The sequence below is a fragment of the Micropterus salmoides genome, unplaced genomic scaffold, assembly GCF_014851395.1.
Source record: "Micropterus salmoides isolate LMB-PRFRI ecotype aquatic unplaced genomic scaffold, ASM1485139v1 Ms_hic_scaffold_11, whole genome shotgun sequence".
NCBI classification, from domain to species: domain Eukaryota; kingdom Metazoa; phylum Chordata; class Actinopteri; order Centrarchiformes; family Centrarchidae; genus Micropterus; species Micropterus salmoides.
In genome coordinates this window covers 11797019-11818256 of record NW_024040152.1, presented here as the reverse complement: position 1 = coordinate 11818256, position 21238 = coordinate 11797019, and the positions used below count along the sequence as shown (strand labels likewise).

The window sequence follows — 21238 nt, the reverse complement described above, 5'->3', positions numbered from 1 at the left end:
AATATATATTATAAATATATTGTAACAAGAAGAAAAGCTGAAGTAAAAGAGCATATTTTGTGGTGATATAATGTGGTGAATATAAAATTTAATAATGTTTTTATTTTGGCCTTGTTCACATCCATGGCCTTGTTTGACAGTTTGATAGTGGAGACAGGAAATGACAGGGATGACGTGCAAAAAAGGGAATCAAACCTGGGATTACATATGCACCTTGGATAGGCAACAGGGACTCCTTGCTTTACTAACGTTTTTGAACTAATCATAAATCAATGTTGTAGTATTTTGTTCCAAGTGTAAATGTGTATAGCTTCTGAAAACATGCTGATATCATAACTTACGCCACACACTGTTGGGTGAAACAATGAGAGCTCAGACTAAATCAACCAATCTATGAAACCAATCTTAAAAACCAACGCATTCAAGCATGACAGTAACTACTCAAATGATATGATTCCACATAGGACAAAAAAAACAACATCCTGTACGTGACTACATTCTGATGACAGTCTGAGTGTAGGTCGGGACCACAGATGCATTGTGCACGCAGGGTCAGGTACAATCACAGAGATCTTTTGCGCAATAATTAATTACACTTGATTGCACTCTATAGTTTCTCCAACAGAATTGTTCAAGTGTGATTTTAATTCCCCAGTTGGCATCCGTGACCTTAAAGGTCTGCTTGAACATCAAGGAGCAGTCACTTCAGAGCTTAACGACTTTGGATCAGGTTGTAGTAGGGGAATTATTCTTTGACAGGCTCATATAAGCATCTTTGTAACAATGACATTCATCATGTTTTTTTTATAGACGCATCCATTCACTTAAACTAGACTAGTGTTGATTTAAAGGTCGTGAAACTGTGGCTGGGATTTTATTTTCTTTATACATGCGTGCAAACTGCGTCACAATTTTAAGCTTGCATTGAGCAGTTATTTAAGATAGATGATAGGGATGATAAGGACGATAACGCTAATAATTCAATTGATAAATCAGGTAGGTTAGGAATCTATTATTACTCCGCGCCTTTCTCATCTATAACCCGCTAGCAGTCATTTCCCATCTCACAGACTGTCTGGATGACTGATCAGGGTTGTGATTGTTTCCCCTCTCCCCAACACACCACCGCCACATACGTCAGCAGCAGCACATACATCTTGAGCAGTCTCTAACTCCAAGCCAGAGCAGTATAGAGCCCTAGTAAACGTTGCAATCAGCGCCAGAATTGGGCCAATTCCTCATAACCTTGTCTGCACGTGGCACCTTGCCTTGAATCATAAGAGCGTGAGGCTGTAGCGAGTGTTCAATCTGTCAGCAAAGCAGCTATATTGCCCCAGTACAGTTGAAGAGGGTAAATCGACATTTAATTATCTGTGTCTGCCCACAAAAGCGGCATGGGCATTGTAGACCTGATGGAGAGACCACAGAAGTAGTTGCCACAAACCCTGTTATGGCAGCAATATGTATAAACAGCAGTTACGTGACATTGCAGCTCATTTCATAAGGTATATGCTATTATGTTCCTGACAGCAGACACATTTTTTGAACAAAGCTTTTTGAATTGTTTTACTTCTATGAAGACACGTGGCCTTTACAAAAGAAAGAAACATTAAGTAAACATCTCAGGTGTAATGAAAACCCAAATGTTGAATATTTATTCCCAAAGATCAAGCTTCTATGCCTTCAAACCTATTTTTGATTTGTCACTCTCTTTTCTTCCGAGACATCAATACAACCCCATCGTAGTTTGAAAAGTTGACTCTGTGGCTTCTTGATGAAACAATCATCTTTTCTTTTAACAAAGCTAAAGCTTTGCCATCAATAAAAAGTGACTCCCATCAAAAACACTCGGAAAAAAAGGCATCAAATTTATAACCACAAACTTAGACTTAGAGATGAGTTCCTATTGACCCATTGTTGAGGGAAGATGTTCGATCTTCTGCATTATGTTCAGTCTGGTGGCAGAGGTCTTTATGTTTCTCTTGAGGAGAAAAGCAAAATCAATGGTGAAAATGTTTCACATGATTCATTTTTAAGCTCAATCGAAGTGCAGCAATTTTTCCAAATAATTATGAACAATCTCACATCTTGCATTTCACATCTTCACCACCCAATCATAGGTATATAAGCAAGCAGTGAAAGGCACTGTGTGGAAATTGATTGTCCTCTTTCTCCTCTCTCACAATCTTCAAAATAAACAAAATGTGCTGATCAATCCAGTCAACTAAGTACACCTCTTGTCAATGTCTCCAGCTTCACAATGGAGACTTGATGTTTCTGGAGCCATTAGTTATGACCAACTTGCCAGACGAGGAATTGATCGCTGGCCGGTGGTAAATGCAACAACAATCATTTCACAGGGAAAAGAATAGAGTGAGAGAGAGACTGTGTAGTTGTATATGGATGTGTGACCTGCTTAAAAAGTGTCGACTTAAATGACTTTTTAACTTACTCAAAGTAGAAACTGGTTTGATTTATTTCATTGTTGTTATAATAGTCCTCAGTGTCCTTCAGAGTCACTTTTACACTTCTGTGTTTCTTTTTGTTTCAACATTGCCTTGCACAGCAACATTAATATCAAGAAGAAGTTTTCTGGTCTCTTCTAATAACCCTCCTGGCTCCACTTACTTCTACTGTCTAAGTGCATTATACTATTTCTTGTAAAGGCAGGAGACACTGTAGCATCTGGCACTTCCTACAATGACAAGGAGTGAACAGGAGACTAAACTGATGGCTACATTAAGATTTAATGTCAACTGCTGTAAGAAACACAAACAATTAAAATCCAGTTTGCTTCAACAGCTACTAAAAATGTAGAATTTTAACTGCAGTACTGCATCTCCACATTTCTTCTCTTTGTGTCACAGTAGGGAGCTCTCCTGCTCTAGGGCCAGGCTCCCACCAATTATCAGCCCAGGTGATTGAGAGCACAGACCGCCATCTCTCTATAGAGGGCACCCACAGACCCAGAATGTCTTGTTTGCTAGTGCTGTGTACATTTTGTATTTGAAAGAGCAGCAAGTCAATGAATCTCGATAATGCGAGAGCCGGGCCACATAACTCACGTTGATAGTCCTTACATTGTGCCAAGAGGCAATAAATCTGCTCTGGGAGACATGAATATGCAGTGGCAGTCAGTCTGACTTGCTCTTGCTTGCATGCCCCCGATGCACAGTTTATTCCTCTCCCCCATTCCAAACAGAAAAATAAAACCAATGAGCCACAGCACTATCTCATCAACAGTGTTCTATTAAGCACAAATAAATGTAGCAGTGCATTTTTCAGAATATCCTTAAAAACGCCAAATCATTAATGTAACAAATTGCAATTTGTGGTGTTGGCTTATTAGAAATATACTACATAAATGCCAAATTGGTTTATATTTTTCCATCTATCTATCTATCTATCTATCTATCTATCTATCTATCTATCTATCAATCAGCATATTAAACATGTTTCTAGATGTAAAACATGATTAAGCAACCCAGAAAGTTTTTTTAAGTTAAAAATGAATCCCAGGGGCTGCAGCTTTCATCCTTCCAAAGTTTTTATTTTTAGCCTTTTGATGATGCTAGAAGTTTCAGATATCTGTTTTAGGCAAAATGCATAATATAGCCTCCTTGCTGAAATCTGTGCCATAAACAGGTAATTCAATATTTTCAGCTGGGCTTTGCCACCTCCACTGCAGTGGTGAGAGAGACACCAGAAGCACAGCCTGTAGCTTGTATATGATGGCTCTTCATAAGGCATGAAAAATGAACAGCCAGATAGGCACAGGGCAGTTATGGGGGTTTAATGTACTCATTGACACAGACAGAACGTCTCAGAGAACAGCGATAAGAAGTATGCTTTGTCAATGGCCCAACCCTCAGCTGACACTTATTTCCCTCATGCAAATAATTCATCCCGTTCACAATAATGCAGGCAGCCAGGGAGTATCCATCTTCTTTGCTTGAGACAAAGAAAAAAATATATAATCTCCATCTCAGTGCATAGCTAAATAAGAAAAGAAATATTCATCAGTAATATTCAGTACACAAGAACAAAATCTTGAATCGCATTATTTCAAATGTGAAGAAATTAATGAATAACATATTGCACGTGTATACAACACCTGGAAAAGTACCGGGGCATTAGTCGGATCCCTCTCACCTCCATAAAATACTTCTTGGACATAGTTGACAAGTATGCGTAACGACGCGTGCCTCTAGTGGCACCGTGGAAGGAGGGTCGTCAGACGCACACAAATGCCCGGCTTTCTGCACCACCTTCCATCCAGCACAAACTAGATGATTTTTTTTATTTGAATACTGTGTAACAAAGATCCTTTTTGGGCGTTCTTCAATAACCAGCCTCGTGTAGGCTAATCACCGTGCGTAACTGGAGAGGAGCGTCGCGGAGCGGCTTTTCTACCTCCACAAAGTATCTCTGTGTTATATGAACAGGTTTCATGACTGGAACTGCTGGAGTCATTAAACTGCAATAAGCATTTTCTGAATGTTTAAAGTGCGTTCAGATCCCTCAGCATTCCTCGTGTAACGCTTTTCTTTATTTGTCTTGGGCGACAGAATCGAGGCAACCCAAAGTTCCGCAGGCGCAGTTCTCCTCCTCCTCGGCGGTGCGGGAGTCCGACTCGGCTGTTGCCGTGGTACTTGCCAGTAGACAGATAGCATCGGCGGTAGGAGGGGATATAGAGACTCCTGCAGGCTAATTGTAGCAGCCTGCGATCGCAGGTGTATCACTGATCCGCCTGTGAGGACTCGGGGGCTTCAACCTGATCGAGCCGCGCTCAGACTTGTGAGTAACAGAAAAAAAACCTGAGAGAATGTTGCACCAAGTACAATGAGCGCAGCTTTGTCGCAGACACCAAAATCCATATATGCTCCGTCGAATTCAGTTTTGATGAGCAATTCTGAGTCGTCTTTGGAATTTTAAAAAGTGGATCCCGCGACTTTACAACCATGCGAAATACTTGGCTGTCTCCCCGGAGTGCGATTTGGGAATACTGGACATCGCTGATTGCATGTCTCTTTTGGATTCAGTACTCTTACGGGATGCCTCATGTTATTCGAATAGGTAAGTTGTCCACATTTACATTTACACACACACACGTTTGTATTTCAGCATAACCTTGGAAGTTGCCTCTTTCTCCACTCATTTCAGCGCGGGTCCTCACATTGACACAGCGGCACCGGTTAGTTTTTGGAATAAATGAGCAGTCCCTTTCATTTACCGGTCGCCTCACGAGAATTTTCATTTTACTAAAACGAGAAGCAACCAGTAACAACAAGACAGCAATGCATTATTGCATTGCATTATTGCATCTATAAAATTGGGGATGCCTTCTCCACCCAGAGACCAATGAAATATTGTGGGTTACTGTGACCTCTATGCACTCTGCTTTGTCTGTTCCATTTTCTGCAGCCAGCATGTTGAGTCACCAGCTAAATTCAGGCTTATTGCCATGCCTTCTGGAAGTAAGTTTTAGCTTTTAAGGGCAGTCTGTTAAATTAAAAGCTAAAGCATCATATAAAGAAATACACTATCAGGAACTTTGAAGCAATGTTACAATGTATTCAGGGGAGGTAAGTAAAGTTTTATCTGATCTTATCTTTTACCTTATCACTGCAAACAAAACACACACAATATACGAAAACAGTCTTATTCTGTTCAAAGTTGCCTTCCTCCATGTGTGAGACACAAAAAGAAGAAGCAGATTTTGTGCTGGCATTGTCTTTCTTCCAATCACTCACTCACTGAGGAACAATGTGAGAATTGTCATTCGGAGGCAAGAGATGCGATGAAACATTTTGCGCCACTAAGAGACAGGAACAGAATGAAGATCAATACAGTTTTTGTCACAAGGCAAATCGTTTTTGACATTTGGCAGAGTGCCATGCAGGACTATTACTCAAAATGGCATTGGCCCACATTAACATACCACTACAACAGCCGGAGCACAGGCAGGGAGTGAGTGCATCTTACTGGCATAGAGCCTTTTGTCTTGGAGGTATAAATGATCGGTGAAAGGGGATGCGGGTTACAAAATTGCATATTCTATATTCCAGTACTATAACAGAGGTAAATGGCCTTTCCAAACCAGTTGTCTCATGTATTACATATCTACATATCAACTACATCCTACTGTAACACAACTCCTGTCAAGCTCAGTGGGTGGTCATTAAAAAGCATTAATACAAATGAAAGTTATTAGACTTTATCAGGATGAAGTACAGCTACATTTCGTAGCTCTACAACCTGAAGTGAATACTTTCAAGCCTCTGTATATTTAATGCAAATTCTAAAAGAAAGATACCATAGAAACACAAAATAAAGTTTAAGACTGTGGCCTAGAACAATGTTAAGCGCTGAGCATCATATGCAGCTGTCAGGGCAGGGTGTCCCTGTGATTGACTGATGCGCTCTGAAGAGCCATGACTTCTCTAACATTGCTGTGTATGGACTTTGGTGAGGTCTCAGAAACTGCATAAGTCCTTAAAGCTCCCTGATCTGAAATCGTATGGTCAAATACGACACTTCCCCCCGATTTTTTTTAAACTGAGACAGCAGCTCAAATGAAGACCTGAAATAGACTTGACATGCTTTGTTTTTTTTTAAAATGTCAAAGTGTTGAGACAAATTTACCTTGAAATGTGCTACAGTTGCACTATTGCTTTTTATAGAATCCATCATTGCTTGCGGTGCGGGATCAGTTTTTTTTGTGTGTGTGTGTTCCTGAGATTGTGTTTTGACAAGCTGAGGAAAGGGACATGCAAGAGAAGATTTGCCTCAATGCCAAAAGAAAAAAAAATATCCAAAAGGCGTACGTCTTCATATGATCTTCTGAAGCTGAGTGTTTATGTACAACGGCACTGTATCCATTTTATTTTGGCCACTTGATAAATAAGCCTGTGTGAAAATAACAAAGGAAGATGAAGTGATACTACATAATTGCACTTTTGCACATAAATGTCATTATATCGGATTTAATGGTGAATCAGCTTGAGGGAGTGCGTAAAATATGCAATGCATGTGTGTATTATTGCAGACATACTGTAGTATTCTCTGTGATAGGACGTTGGTAATCACATTCTGTTGATTCGTTGAGGGATGAGCGCTTTTGTGATTGGGCGTGTAGTGGACCGTTGTTGTCCTTGTTTTGGGGGGGGAATTTGGTACTTGGTGTGCAACTGTGTGTGCTGTGTGTGTCACAGCCACCCTGCTAAAACCAACAGAGGGCTCTCTTATAGTCAGTGCACGGCGGCCAAAGTCGCTCCTCAACACTGGTTACCAATGCAAACCAACCAGTGAAAATCAACGAGGTGGGCGGTGGTATTTGAGCACGGCGCTCTCTGTCTGTGCTGTGTCTACTCTTGGTTAGGTGGCCTGTGTAGTTCTCCAAGTACGCCATCTGGGTAATGGTGGGCATCCAAGGTAGAGTTGTTGCCATTGATTTTAGTGCTTTTACAGTGCATTGCTCTAAGTTGAGGCCAGATGGTTGCGCTGTCTCATTCTGAAGCTTGTATTTGTTGGAGAGAATAAAAGACTACTCCTCCTGTATTTGTCCTCTTACACGCTGTGCTTCTATTTAGTCTCCCTCTGGCTGCCTTTTGTAATTTATATTTTTTCCTGACATGTTTTGCAACCTCTCATCTCATCTAGGAACCATTTCAGTTGATAATGCAACGCTGTAAATAAAGACGAAAATGCTGGAGGAAGAGGATGTGAATTTTCTCTCAAAAGACAGTGTGTTTGTAGATAATTTTAGTTATTAGTTTGCCAATATGGAAATAAGACATAAATTAAAGCAGTGCAGTACAAGCAGTATACACGTGGTAGTTGCTTTGTATGCTTTGTTCTATAACCTCAGTGAGCAGTATTCTATATGCACAATTCGTTAATATCCCTACATACAAAGCTTTGTCTTCCATCAGTTATGGGTTGCCCAATTTGAAAATTCGACCAGATGAAAAGATCTGCACAGTGTACAGTACACATAATATATTTATTGTTACAGCATACAGTAATCACACATTATTATACATTGTCTCTTTCATCTGTGGATTGATGAAACTAATACATCATTTGATGGCTTTTTTTCTCTTTTAGTGAGGTTATTCATTGCCTGACAAGGATTTATTGAATAATCAATTACTTTATCTACCTAATACTTAAAGCACTTAATCAGTGCCAGTTAATCAATCTCCCTCTTGATTTCATGTTGATTTCATTTCCTTAACTCCTCGCTCTACCCCTACAACACCTGGTCACATGTGTTTTTCATTTAGCTTCCCTAAAATCCTCTGGGCAGCCATGACGCATGCAGACTTAATTATTGTGTGTGAAACAGCCTGAACATTTAAATATAAGCTGACAAATGTGCAGCACTTGAAGCTGTATGCAGTGTGACCACTCATAAGCTTCAGTGGGATAAATTGAGGTTTGTGGTCACCACTTTGGTCTGCAAACACAGAGCCACTTCAGAGGCTTGTCTTTATCCCCACACCAGCAGCAGAGGGAGAGACTGAGAAGTTTTCATGTGATTAACTCTTACAGCGAGGTATAGAGAGTGCACTCTCCACTTGCATGCTCCCCAAGATCCTCCTCGCCGGGGGTTTGTGCAAATGCCTCATCTGAAATGACTCAGACTTATTTCCAGAGACCGCAAAAAGCTGCAATGGTACTTTGCAATTCTACTTTTAACAAAATCAAACCCAAAGGGCTGCTTGTATAGAGAATTACCCACAGGAGGACGGTATGGGTTGGCAAAGAGAGGGAAGAGGACGACATTAAAGTGTTTGGTGATGAAAAAGAACAATGAGGAGATGTTGCATCAAAAGTTGTATCAAATTAAGATGGCCATCAGTCGCTGAGTGGAAATGAATATTTCATTTTCATCTAAATTTAATCTCTCCCTAGACAGAGGGAGGAAGCAGGGAGAAGCTGCTGGTGGAGGCTTGGGGCTGGGGAGTTGTCGTGGTGAATATGAACAAAGGCTGATAGAGGTCACAAAAGAATTGGATACAGGGGAAAGATTCTTTGATGTGTAATTCCATTATCTGTTAGCGAAAGCAGAGATTGAACGGAGAGGAGTACAACGGTTGTTTTAACTGCACTAACACACTCCCCTTCATCCACTTGTATAAACATGGACGGATAAGTGAACTGCAAAAGAAATAGCAGAGGCCTATTTTCTGCCTCTCACACTCTCCGGAAGCTATATCTTAGCTTCCACACACACACACGGACACACATAAAGCCATACTCCATCCACAACATTTTCCAAAACATATGCCTGGTCTCACTGGGCCTCTTGTACACAATCCAATTCCATTCTCTCTGTCAGCACACTCGTGGCTCATCATTAGCTTCAATCTTGCTGATGAGAAACGGCAGATGTTCGTTTTGTTGAGCAGAGGGCCCGTCTCTGAACGTGCTGTCTTCTGTACTTGCCTGTGATCCTGTTTAGACGCATTAGAAAGGAACAATCCACTTCCACAAACAAATATGTGCTGCAGGCGTGCCATAGTCTGTCTTTTCTGAAGCGCAGTGCCTGTTTTTAAGTTAAGTCAGAAAATGCCAGTCAACATGTATCAAACGCACTGTGTGAGTCCCAGAAAAAGTGTATTAAATAAACAGTGTTTATGTCTCAGACAAGGTGTAATAAATGCGTAACGCTCTGAAATGTACTCATAATGTGTCTGATCACTAACACTAACAAGACTTAACTGCGTCAAGGAAGTGCAGATACTTAGCTCCTTGTTCAGTCACACATAATAATGATTATCCAATAATCCAAGCCACTAGGGGCTAATAGAGCGGATCTACCAACCAGTAAGATAATCCTGTGACACAGCAGGGCCCTATGTAGCCCTAGCTAGCTTAGCCTAGCCGCTGCTAACACACCAGATGGTGTTTTCATATCGTACTACAAAGTGGGTGCTCTGCAGTGAAAGGTCTGCTGCAAGCATATGCTTCTGATGCCTTTTGAAATAAATAAGATGCAGAGTTCCTTATGTCTATACATGCCGTTTTTTCATTCAAAAAAATTAGGAAATCACTTGCATGCATGTACATACAATAGATAGCCTATTGTTATGCAGATTTACAAAAAAAGAGATTTAACAATTACAAAAAAACATACTTTCTTCTTTACCCATAAAGCTATAAAGCCATGCAGATAGTTTTGGTTTCACATGCTTTGCTTTTGAGATATCTCCTCTGAGATTTCTACTTCCACCACATTACAATGAAGGTGAATGGAATTTTGTTTGTGAGGCACACAGCATTAAATAAAATGCATTTAAACAATTTCAATTTTACTCTATACAATCCACATAACACACTAAACAGTTTTCCTACGGCCAAATTTATGTAGATAGACAGTCCAGTGAAAGATATTTATAGAGATTATCCAGAGTAGCCTGGACTGTGAATGTTGGGAATGCATTGGACACCAGTGGGTGATGGGAACGTGGATGTTGACCCTGGAAAACCAAAATGCCATTGTATGCAGCACCAGGACAACATTGCTTTTGCCTCCTTTGTATTGGGGTATGACAGCAGAAATCACACAGAATGATACTAAAATCTTTATTTATATAGCAATTTTTAAAAACATGTATTCAACAAATTACTTCACGGTCTTAAGAAAATGCAGTGAGACCAAAACAATAATAAAATTATAATATACATAATAATTACATAAACAGAAAAAATATGATTAAATTACCAAAGTGAAGGGAAGGATGCAAACTAAAATAAAATACACAAAACAGAACTTAATAAAGAACCAAGAAGTAAACAACAACAAGTAAGATTCAAGAAGTATATCAAACACCTTAAGCTTGTTTATGAGGGAATTTCACAGTTGAATCTGAAAGCGGACTCCCAGAATTGTAGGGATGGCTTGTTAGTAGGTAAGCTGGTTGGAACATGTCTTCCGAAAAGTCAGAGTATATCTCAAACCCTGAGAAAAAATACCATTTGGTAATTTTTGTTTTGTTTTTTAATTAAGGTAAAGCAACCTTTTTAACATCTTCACAAAACTCAACATAGCAATGTCCTTCAAAGCCAAGTACCAAACAGCCTGATTGATTTGGTCCACACAGATTCCCAGCAGGTCCCTCAGGGACTCAAATATCATTATAGCAGGATGTGTGCTTTTTTGGATTTGACAGTGTTTTTAAATTCATGGCATGTCAATGTTGGCTATTTCCCTGTGAAAGTTTCTGTACCAAGGCAATGAATCAAATTTCATGCTCGAGCCATTTGTCTTTATTATGTGCCCTTGTCCTTTCCATTTGACTCTCCCATCTCAGCCATCCTCGAGGCTCTGCTGGAAAAGTCGAATAACATCACAATAGTTTGAGAACAAAGCTTGATCACAAGGCATTTCGCTTTCAGGGTCCTGCTAGCAATATAACATTGTTAATTAGAATGATCTTGTTGAGGTAATTTGGTGATTATTTATTACATTTCAGCACAGGGAGCAATTTGTCTTCACTTTTCCAGACACACGGTACTGTATACGTTGGCAAACCGCACACACACACCATTGGCGCACAAAACTGCTGCAGCAAAAAAGGCAGAGGGAGGGAGAAGGAGCAAGGGTGGTTACGTAGATGAAGCTAGGGGACTCTTATTTAGCTTGTTAATTAGCTTGAACCTTTTGATCCCAATTTTAAAACCCGCCACGTTGCAATGCTGGTTTCTTTTGTGTGTTGCCCCAAGCCAGATAAAACTAAGCTTTATTCCTGTGCCTTTCAAACACCATGGCATTCACCGGAGCAGTATTAGCTTTGCTTCCCCTCCCTGCGTTAGCGACGTCCTTATCTATTCCCAGACGCTCTGTGTAAACTTGGTCACCTCTGACACGTCAGTTACATATTGTTACGCACATCCATTACAATAACAAGACCTTTTATTCTCACTGCCTTAGAGCCATCAGAAATTGACAGTGGAGGTATCAGCCGCAATGCACAGGTTTAAATCCTATTTAACTTGGGCTAAGGACAATGAATGGAGGGTGACACCGTTTCATTGTGCCCTTTTAATCAAGCTCTCATTGTTATAAATGTCAGGTCTTGGTTGTGTGATTCCCACAAATTGCTGTTCCATGACTGTAGGGAGATAAGTGTGTGTTTAAGAGAGGGAGAGAGTAAGAGAAAGAGAGGAAGTGTGAGTATGTGCATGACAAGGGGATGTATAAGGGGAGCTGGCATAGAATCCCTGGAGCGTAGGGGTAGAGCAGGAGTTACTAATCAACTGTGAGAGAGTAGGCTTGAGAAGACTCACACTTTATTTTTCCTCCAGAGAGAAAGAGAAGGAACAGATAAGACAAACCACTTCAGGCCAAAACCACTACAAATGAATGGCTATCACCAAAAATATCAGGGGGAGAACAGAGATCCTTTGCTCCACATTGTGCCTCGCACATCTTTTTGTTTTTCCCTTCCCTTTTCATCCCTCGCGAATGCAAGGACGACCGCAGGAAGCAAAAGGGACTCTGGGGTTACCCCTCTAGCCCCTGTGCTCATCCCTCCACTGATGGATAGCCAGGAGGTTGAAAGCCAATGTCAATTTAGTTAACACAGCCAATATCCAGAAGATTCCACTCAGCACTTGTGCTGTGTGCAGGCAAGACAATCTGCCATGGTCCCTCCAGTCTTAGCGAATGTTTTACCGGCTGCCGATCTACTGTCCAGGTTGCCCCCCGGAGAGCATTGTGGTTAACCGCAAAGTGTTCTCCCGTGACTCATCTGAGGACAGCTTGTCTGCATGTTACCAATTTCAGATATATGGCACAAGACAGAGATTATTACTGACAGGGAAGGGACAAGGAGGGGAGATTGTGGGCGGTTTGAGGCTGGCAGTACATTTTAGTAAAGCTATTAGTGATGCTTGTATGAATTAGGGCCTTTAATGTAAAGCCAGAAAAGGTAGTAACTAACTGTCCCGGGTTTTCACCCTTTCAGACGAGGTATGAGAATTAAAGATGGCTGTCATAGTAACCAAAGCTCACGTAGTTGGCAAACTAGAATGTGAGTGGTGGAGATTGTAAGTATGTGATTAGTCTACCATCCAAGCAGCAGGGTTTTTTTTTGTTTTTTTTTTGTTCAGTCAATTCTCTATCACGGAGAGTTAATGAAAAAATGGGCTTCTGATTGTTCTGTTCCTAAATCGTGTTTTCCAGACTCAAGTGCTTCTGTTTCTTCACTTCCAGCCTTAAGTGTATTTTCTTTCTTTCAGTGATCAGTCTTTTGTGTTGCTGTTATTTTTTATATTATCACAGCCTTAAGTTCATTATTTTATCATAATTTTGCAATTTATAATAGCTCACAAGTCATCATTGTAATGTCTTTAACTATGAATGAGTATATCTTTGTTATTTATACACTTTATACACCTGACTGTTTGGGGATTTATGTGGCCACATAGAAAGTTTTTTTTCTGTACCTATGTTTTCCAGACATGAAAAAATCTGCCACCGTCCCCTTTTGTCTTATTTCCCAGGCCAAAACTTCAGATGCAACAAATCCAGAGAGAAAAAGAAAATGCAACTTCATGTAATCCCCTTTTTTTAATCCAGTTGTATTTTTACTCGTACAGAGAAATAGAGGACATTTAATTCCATGAAAGCTGGCTAATTTCTGAATAAAACTTGGCAAACTACATGCTATGCTCCTAATTGCTTTTCACCAAGAGTGAAAATCATACCATGAAATTTGCCTGCGCCAAAATAATCTGCAATCAGCAAGTATTATCTGATTTCATGAAAAGGATCAATTGAAGTAATGCTGCAATAATCATATGCAAATATAATGAGACATCTGCAGTGTATTAGGCTGATTATTTGCATTGGTAAAGCAAACAATGCATGTCATTCTTGCCTGCCATTTAATTGGAAATCCCATTAAACATTAACATTAGATATCAAGGGTCTTTAAAAACACATTTATATTATCTATCTTACGTATTTTCGAAATGCAGAATATTTAACGTCTGTATCAGTAATTCATTTTTTTTAGGTCAAACAAAAATTGAAAACAAAGTCTTCTGTGAGTCAAAACAAGGGAAAAAGTATAGACATGCAATTACTTGTCTAGACAAATCGATTAGCCACATTTTGAGTGCAACACAGTTTAGAAATGGCAATATTCTAAATGTCTTGAAAGGTCAGTTAGAATTAGAATTATTATTATAATATTGTAGGTAAGTGGGAGCAAGGTTTACAATCATGATGCAAATTTTAATTCCTATGCAATCTACAACAACATTTAAACAACCAAATTGCATTTGCTCTAGACTATCCTTTTTGAGCATATTTTTCATTTACACCAAGGAGCTTTTGTTAGCTTGATTGGTAATTGGAGAAATTTAAAACCATCAGAACACTGACCACATTTAAAATAATTGGCATCATGCTGGCATCACAGAATTAATGCTCAGTTAATGTCCTGCTCAGCCTCCCTCTGCACTGTTCACATATGGATCGCCTGCCTGCAAGAGGGGTAATTACTTCAAATGTGGTTAGGACAATTCCTACTGTACAGGCTACAATACACAGAATAAAAAAGAGCAATCTCTTAGTGAAGCAATTTAGAATAGGGCTGAAATGATTAGTCAATTAATCAAACGATGTTTTTGATTTTAGACATAAATTCAGTAAAAATAACAAAAAGCTCATATCATTATCATAAATTGAATATTTAGTCACTATATATCTTACAAGTGGCACTTGACATTTATTGTAGTATTTTATTCATGAAAAATGACAGCAATTATAATGGTTTCATCTTTTGTATAATTTTTTAAGCAACAGCTAGATTAAAGCTACGTTTTTCTTTGTATGTGTTTTGGACTGTTGATCAGGCAAAACAAGTTATTTGAAAATATCAGCTTGGGCTTTTTTTATTTTTATTTTTTTATTTTTTACACATTTCTTATAGACCTAACGATTGAGAAAATAACTGCCACATTTCCAGCCCAAAAGAAATCAACAAGGTAATCAATGATAAAGCTAATTGTTTACTTTCAGTCCTGATTTAAAATTAAAGTAAAGAGGCAGTCTGATACAGAATCCAGCACAAAGAATTGGGAATTTCTCAATAGAGAGCATTATATTGGAAGTCTTCAACATTCCGCTGTTAGATGTGCATATGTCCCTTATACTCAGCATGGTGGAAAATCTGAGATATATACTACACAAGAAGGGAGGGAGACTTTAAAAGGGGAGGAATATTATCTTTTTTTCCTCTATCATGGCCTTTAGGAGACCAGTGGACAACTGGCAGGTTTTGCGAGCTGTATATCCAGTCTGTAATGTTGGCTGGCTCGAGCCAGGACAGATCAGAGAACTCACAGTCTTTGTCAATATATCGCCTAAGCATTGGAGGACAGTACGATATGACAGGATGAGCCTGGTGTGTGCGCATGTGCTCTTATGAGTGGGGCCTATTAGTGTAGGGAGCCTCTTCAGCCACTGTAACACATAAAACAGAGGACAAGAGGAGGTACTACCTCCAATTATGTGCTGTTGCGCATCTGTGAAGTCTGAGTACTATCAAGCTGCCGGGCTGTCAAACTTTTGTCTGTTTAGTAATTCATTTTTGTTTCACATTATACGTATCATGGTGATAGAAAAGGATCCCCCTCTTCCCTGTTTCTTGTCTCCTTCTTTTATAACTCATCTTCCTATCCTTGAAAAAGGAAATAACCATTTATTTGAAGTCGTGTTCTTTTAAGAGGGAAAAAGATAAGCTTTTGTTTGGGTTTCACTCACTTGCTCCTTCTCTTTTCTTACCAGACAGAAGATGTGACTGTGCTAACATATGCTCATTGTGTTAATTCCTTGCCAGGGTAAAATGAGAACTCCCTTTAGTCACCTTTCTTGACCCGTACCCCTTCTGTCTCCTCAACGCACTGCATTGCAAGACTTACATTTCAATTTGCAAGCCCAATCACAGGGATCTTATGAGCTGCTGGTTGGAAAGCAATTGAGCCTCATTCAATCTGCCCCCCTCATGTTTCCAATCCATGTATGATTAGTTAAAGATATGAAATGGCTTGAATAAACTGCCCGCCGAACCAAAAGTTTTTTCTTTCTTTTTCTTGTCTTTTGTGTCTTTTGTCACACTTCATTTGATTGCACCCACCAGCCATCTTTGCCTCCATCCAGTGCTTCCCTGGCCATTTGTGCACCTTGATTCGAGAGTCGAAGGTGGGGGTGGGGGTGGAAATAACAGCACATGGAAATGGGCTTGTGATTGCCTTCCTCCCAGCGTGGTGATGGAGGGCTCGAGTGATCGCGCCCTCAAGCCCCTCCTTGGTGGTTGATTAGCTGTGGAGCCCTGGAGCTCCGGAGTGACACATCAGCTCATCAGACCTAGCTCAGCCTGTCAGGGACCCCCTTGATTGCACAGTGCTTCATAATTGTCCCCCATTCTGCTTTAGTGTCCGATGTGCTGCCATCTCATCTTCGTGTCAGAGAATGCGCCACGCTTAACTTTTCCTGTTGCCATTCCAAATGTACACACTTGAAATGTTTCCACATGAAAGGGATGTGTCATAGAAATTTCATCCATCTGGGAGATTCAAATTACTAACAGGCAATAACACGGCTGCTCTGCGAGACATTCAATGCATAGTATTCATCATACAGCTGAACTATTCTTAAAATGTGCCATCTCTCTGAGGTCTAAAAACTATCTCTCAGACACAATGTGAAATGAATAGAAAATGAAAAGGCCCATTATAGATGCTGGTCAAAGGAATGTCGTATTATAATAATATTGAATTGTGTAGATGCATGTTTGAAGTGATTTGGCGGCTGCATATATGTGGGACAACATTTGTGTCAGGAGTACTACTTTGTTCTCCCTCTCTCTGTCTGCCAGTACGAGCAGCTGCAAATGGGCCCAGTGTAATGTAGTTTTTAGTAAGGCAATTGGAAAAGAATTGCCATCGTGGCGTTTATAATCTTTGAGTTGGTAGGCATGATTGAAAGTTAAAGCTGTCGGAGAAGTCTGAGGGCTCTGGCCCAGGTTATTCATTCATATAACCTATGTGGGTGAACTGCCCAAGGTGTGGAACTCATCAAATCATAAACTGTATTAATTATTTTTATGTCCTGACACCAGCCTCTGGGGAATTTCTTAAAGTTGAGACGTGCTGACATTAGATCGAAGCAAGTCCTTGGAGAGGTGTTTGCCTCCGACAATCCACTTTCTGCTCCTTGATTTTGCTGACCTTCAGTAAGAGGCTGTTGGCCTTCCACCACAGAGACAGGTTTACTGCCTCTTCCAGGTAGACCTTCTCATCATTGTTGGTGATCCAGCCTATCACTGCTGTGTCATAGAGTTTGAGCTGTTTACAGGGTGTACAACAAGGGCCTACGTGTGTCTGTGTGTGTGTGTGTGTGTGTGTGTGGGGGGTGGGGGGCGTTAATGCAATACCATGTAAACAGCACAATGTCAGTTAGTTTTGTCACAATACTGGAATTCTAACTTCGATACAATACCTTGACAAATATCGATATTGGATACCATTTTCAATGCCATGGGTGAAAATTGACACAACCTTGATTAAATGACTGAATTTATTTACTAAATTATCTAATCAACTAACCATAGAAATTAAGTGAAGTTAATAGTATGTGTGTCAAGCAGAACAGCATCATTTAATTTATTGACCTTGGTTGAAAAGAAATGCAGCAACCATGGACCATCACTACAGCTATTCAAAAGGAGTAAAGTCTTGGACCAGCGTGTGTCGCAGCAACCCAAAATTATATATATATATATATAATATATATCATTTGCACTGGACACGCTGGGGAAATGTCCCCACCACTTTTGAAATGGCTGATTTGTCTGGATCACTTTTTAAAAGCACTCTAAAAACATACCTTACATGAAATGTTAGGTTTATTTGCAAAAACATGCAATGCACTGTAAGTATAGAAAAACAAATGGTGCATGGTCCAAAAACAGTACCTGCTTATTACTGCATTTTAATCCTTTATATTCTGAATTGTCACCTCCCAACTGAATTTTTCCCTTTATGTAAATAAAAACATTTCCACCATAAATTGGTGCATAAAATTTCTCTAGAATGCCTGAAATCAAGTATTAAATGCTCAAAATTTGCATTGTACAGTTTCTTTTTTTTTGCATTTAAATCATCTTGCCTAATTCATTATTTGACACAAGATTGAGGGTAATGTTCATTGAAAAAAGGTTATGGTTATAAATACACGATTTGCTCAGAAGCAAATGTATATTTACAAAGGTTACATTGAGTTGCACTTCCTCTGTAGATATAAAGATTTAAAACATTTATATTCGTATTATATATTGTACATGATCTTCAATAACAGGAGTGTTAATGAGTAGGCTACTAGCCAATCACAGCACAGTAATGCAGGACTTTCCGCACTCACAGCTAGCATCCAATCACAAGGACGCATGCGAGTGACGAGTATAAGCCAGTCAGTCAGAGCACAGTAGGATGTTAATTGTCTAAACTCTGGCAGGAAAAAAGCAATATGCGTCGAAAAAATGTGATCTCAGCAGGAGCAAAGGAGACGGCACTGTGATTGGGAGGAGGCGGGGCTATGTGGGCACTGCAGCAGGGTGTGTGTGTTTGTGTCTGTCAACTAGCTGTTGGGGAAAAGACAAGAGAAGCGCATTTTCAGTGTCGGTACTGTGGAAAATGAGTAATAAAACCATTTAAAATATTGTGTATATATCAAAAAATCAATACGTGTCAGTACAGAAGTGTGAGAGTGACTCTGACCACAAGAGTTCTGGCATTCAGGAAGTCCAGGTACACAGGGAGGTGTCTTCTGGTGCAAAAGGCTGGAAAAGAAAGACACCTGTGTCCTGGCTCAGCATAACGGAGCAAGTCATGTGCATTAGACAGAACCCCTGTCTTAGGTACTCTGCTTATGCTTTCAATTTATCCCTCTTTTTGCCCCTGGTGAAAGGCCCAGCAGGTTTGCCATGTCCACACATACCTGTAAGGCTTTTCCACTCACCAGACAGTTGAGATACCCTCCAGTCACTCAGCTCAGCAGCTGCTTTTTACTCAAGCAAGACACATGAAATGACATTTCTCTGCTGCTTTGGCTCCTTGAAGCCATGCCCCATGTCCAAGGCACAACCAGCACCTACGGAGTAAAACCTAACATGTAAAAGAAGAGCTCCGTGTTTTTTAGAATAACTTGCCCCGCCGTTTGTGATGTGTGCAATTGCATTTAACTGCATGCCAGTTTTTATTATTTTCTACGAAAAAGGGGTGACTGCAGCCACAGGCATATCCATGTCCAGAGTTTTTACTCACCAAATAGGCTTTTTCCTGTTGTCAAGCTTTGGAAAAAATCACTAACTAGTTTTTGTTGCTGCATTTTCAGAAGTAAAAGCATAGAATTCAATGGGTCACTTTTGCACTGGCTTTTTCTTACTCCTTGCTTTGTGTAATCTTCTATCTGCATTGGCACATTTGCTTTATTCACCCATTACAGTTTCAGTGATTTCACCTGCTACATGTTTACTAGACTTTGAGCAAAAAACATGACTTCCTTCCGTTGTGTTTCTGTGATAGAGATTATAGTGTCACAGCTCTCAAATGAAATAGGACTCAGTGTCAGCCTTGTACTGGCTGATAGACTTTACAGTGCTGGAGGAGACTTGTATTGAAAAGTAAATCCACCATCCTATTCAGTACGAGCATTTACATAAAAAGTAGAGGGCTGGAGCAGATGAGTGGCTTGTCATACCATTACACATTTGTTCAGTCAAGAAATGGGTCAAGGTGTTCATGGTGCATCAATAGGGAAGTCTCAGAGAAAATATTTGCTTTGTGAAGGGTCCCTGAAGAGTGATTTAACCAGGGTACAAATGACATGTTGGTTTATACCAGTTCTCTTCGGGTATCTGTGTCTGTGTTTGTATCTGTCTTAGTGTGCAACAGAAAGAGAATGAAGACACAATAAGTGATAGCATTACGTATTTGCTGGCTGTGGAATGTGAATATTTTCCTTGTATTAGGCAAATGTTCTAGGTCAGGCCACAGATGCATGGGGATCAATTTAACAGCTTTTTGTTTCATTTTGTTGCCCTTTTCATACCTCCTTCTTTGTGTGACACATCTGAACACTGTGTGTGCTGTTTAATTGGCAGGGGAAGCATCAGAGCATACCTTTGTGATATCAGAGCTCCTGATGATTCTGATGAAAATCTTTTGACAACTGAAACATTTTTACTCTTGCCGCTCAAACTCAGTGTCACTACTATGGCCTCAGTTATTCTCAGGGCGCTGTCAGAATTACGCATGTCAAGGTGTTTTGAGCACAGTGGGTTAATAGGTGAAAGTTGAGCTTGAGCGTATTTACAACTGCTGATAAATCTAAGCCTCCCCACATTCTGTTTGAACAGTAAAGCAAATTGAGGGTAAACTTTTAACGTAAGTGTCCCACATTGTGAATTGTTGACCAAAGGGAATGAGGGACACACATGGGAAACTTCCTGCAAATACAAATAAGACTAGCGCAGCCTTTTGTTCTTTTTCATGTACCAGGACAGAAGAGCAGTGTTCACAGAGCCTTATCACATCAACAAGGTCTGCGTTGGTGACCAATACTAAATAAGATTGGGCACTGCAAACTGTAGCTTAATTAACAAAACATTTTAATCCCTTTTACTGTATGGCGGTTCATCATTTTGAAGTAGGTGGTGCTGGAAGCTTGGGGACTAATTACAGGTAATGTAGTAGCTACTGTTGGTTGTGGTTAGGGTCATACGTGGCAAAATGGATATATGTATATGTATATATATATATATATATATATATATATATATATATATATATATATATATATATATATATTGGTGTTACATTTGGCAGAGCAGGTTAACACACACACAGACATATATATCATTGTGGGTGTTGCTGTTACGTCATTCCTCCTGTGTGGATGACCTTTATAAGGACTGATGTTGTAAATACTTACTAACATTGATGACTAAGGCTACAAAAGCTTTGACAAGGAGTATTGTGTTTGCATTAACACAGGCTCAGCTGCATCAGACCTCATTATAGTTCTGAGCAGAGTAAATGCTAAAACATTAAGTCTGCTTCCTGCAGAAATGTTGCCTGTTGTTGATGGTATTAGTAGGCATTTGGTCAAGATATGATTGGGGAATAACAAAATATCTTTATAGCCTTATGTATGTCA

General features: G+C 39.9%; 1 protein-coding gene across 1 annotated transcript in view; it reads left to right on the top strand.

The window, feature by feature from the left end:
• Positions 1-4252: 4252 nt before the first annotated feature.
• LOC119897292 (glutamate receptor ionotropic, kainate 3) overlaps positions 4253-21238 on the top strand; it is a 103558-nt gene continuing 86572 nt past the window's right edge. The window contains exon 1 of the mRNA XM_038710896.1: positions 4253-5076. Within this exon, the coding sequence (XP_038566824.1) occupies positions 4962-5076 (115 nt within the window). The 5' untranslated portion in view covers positions 4253-4961. The remainder of the gene's footprint in view (positions 5077-21238) is intronic.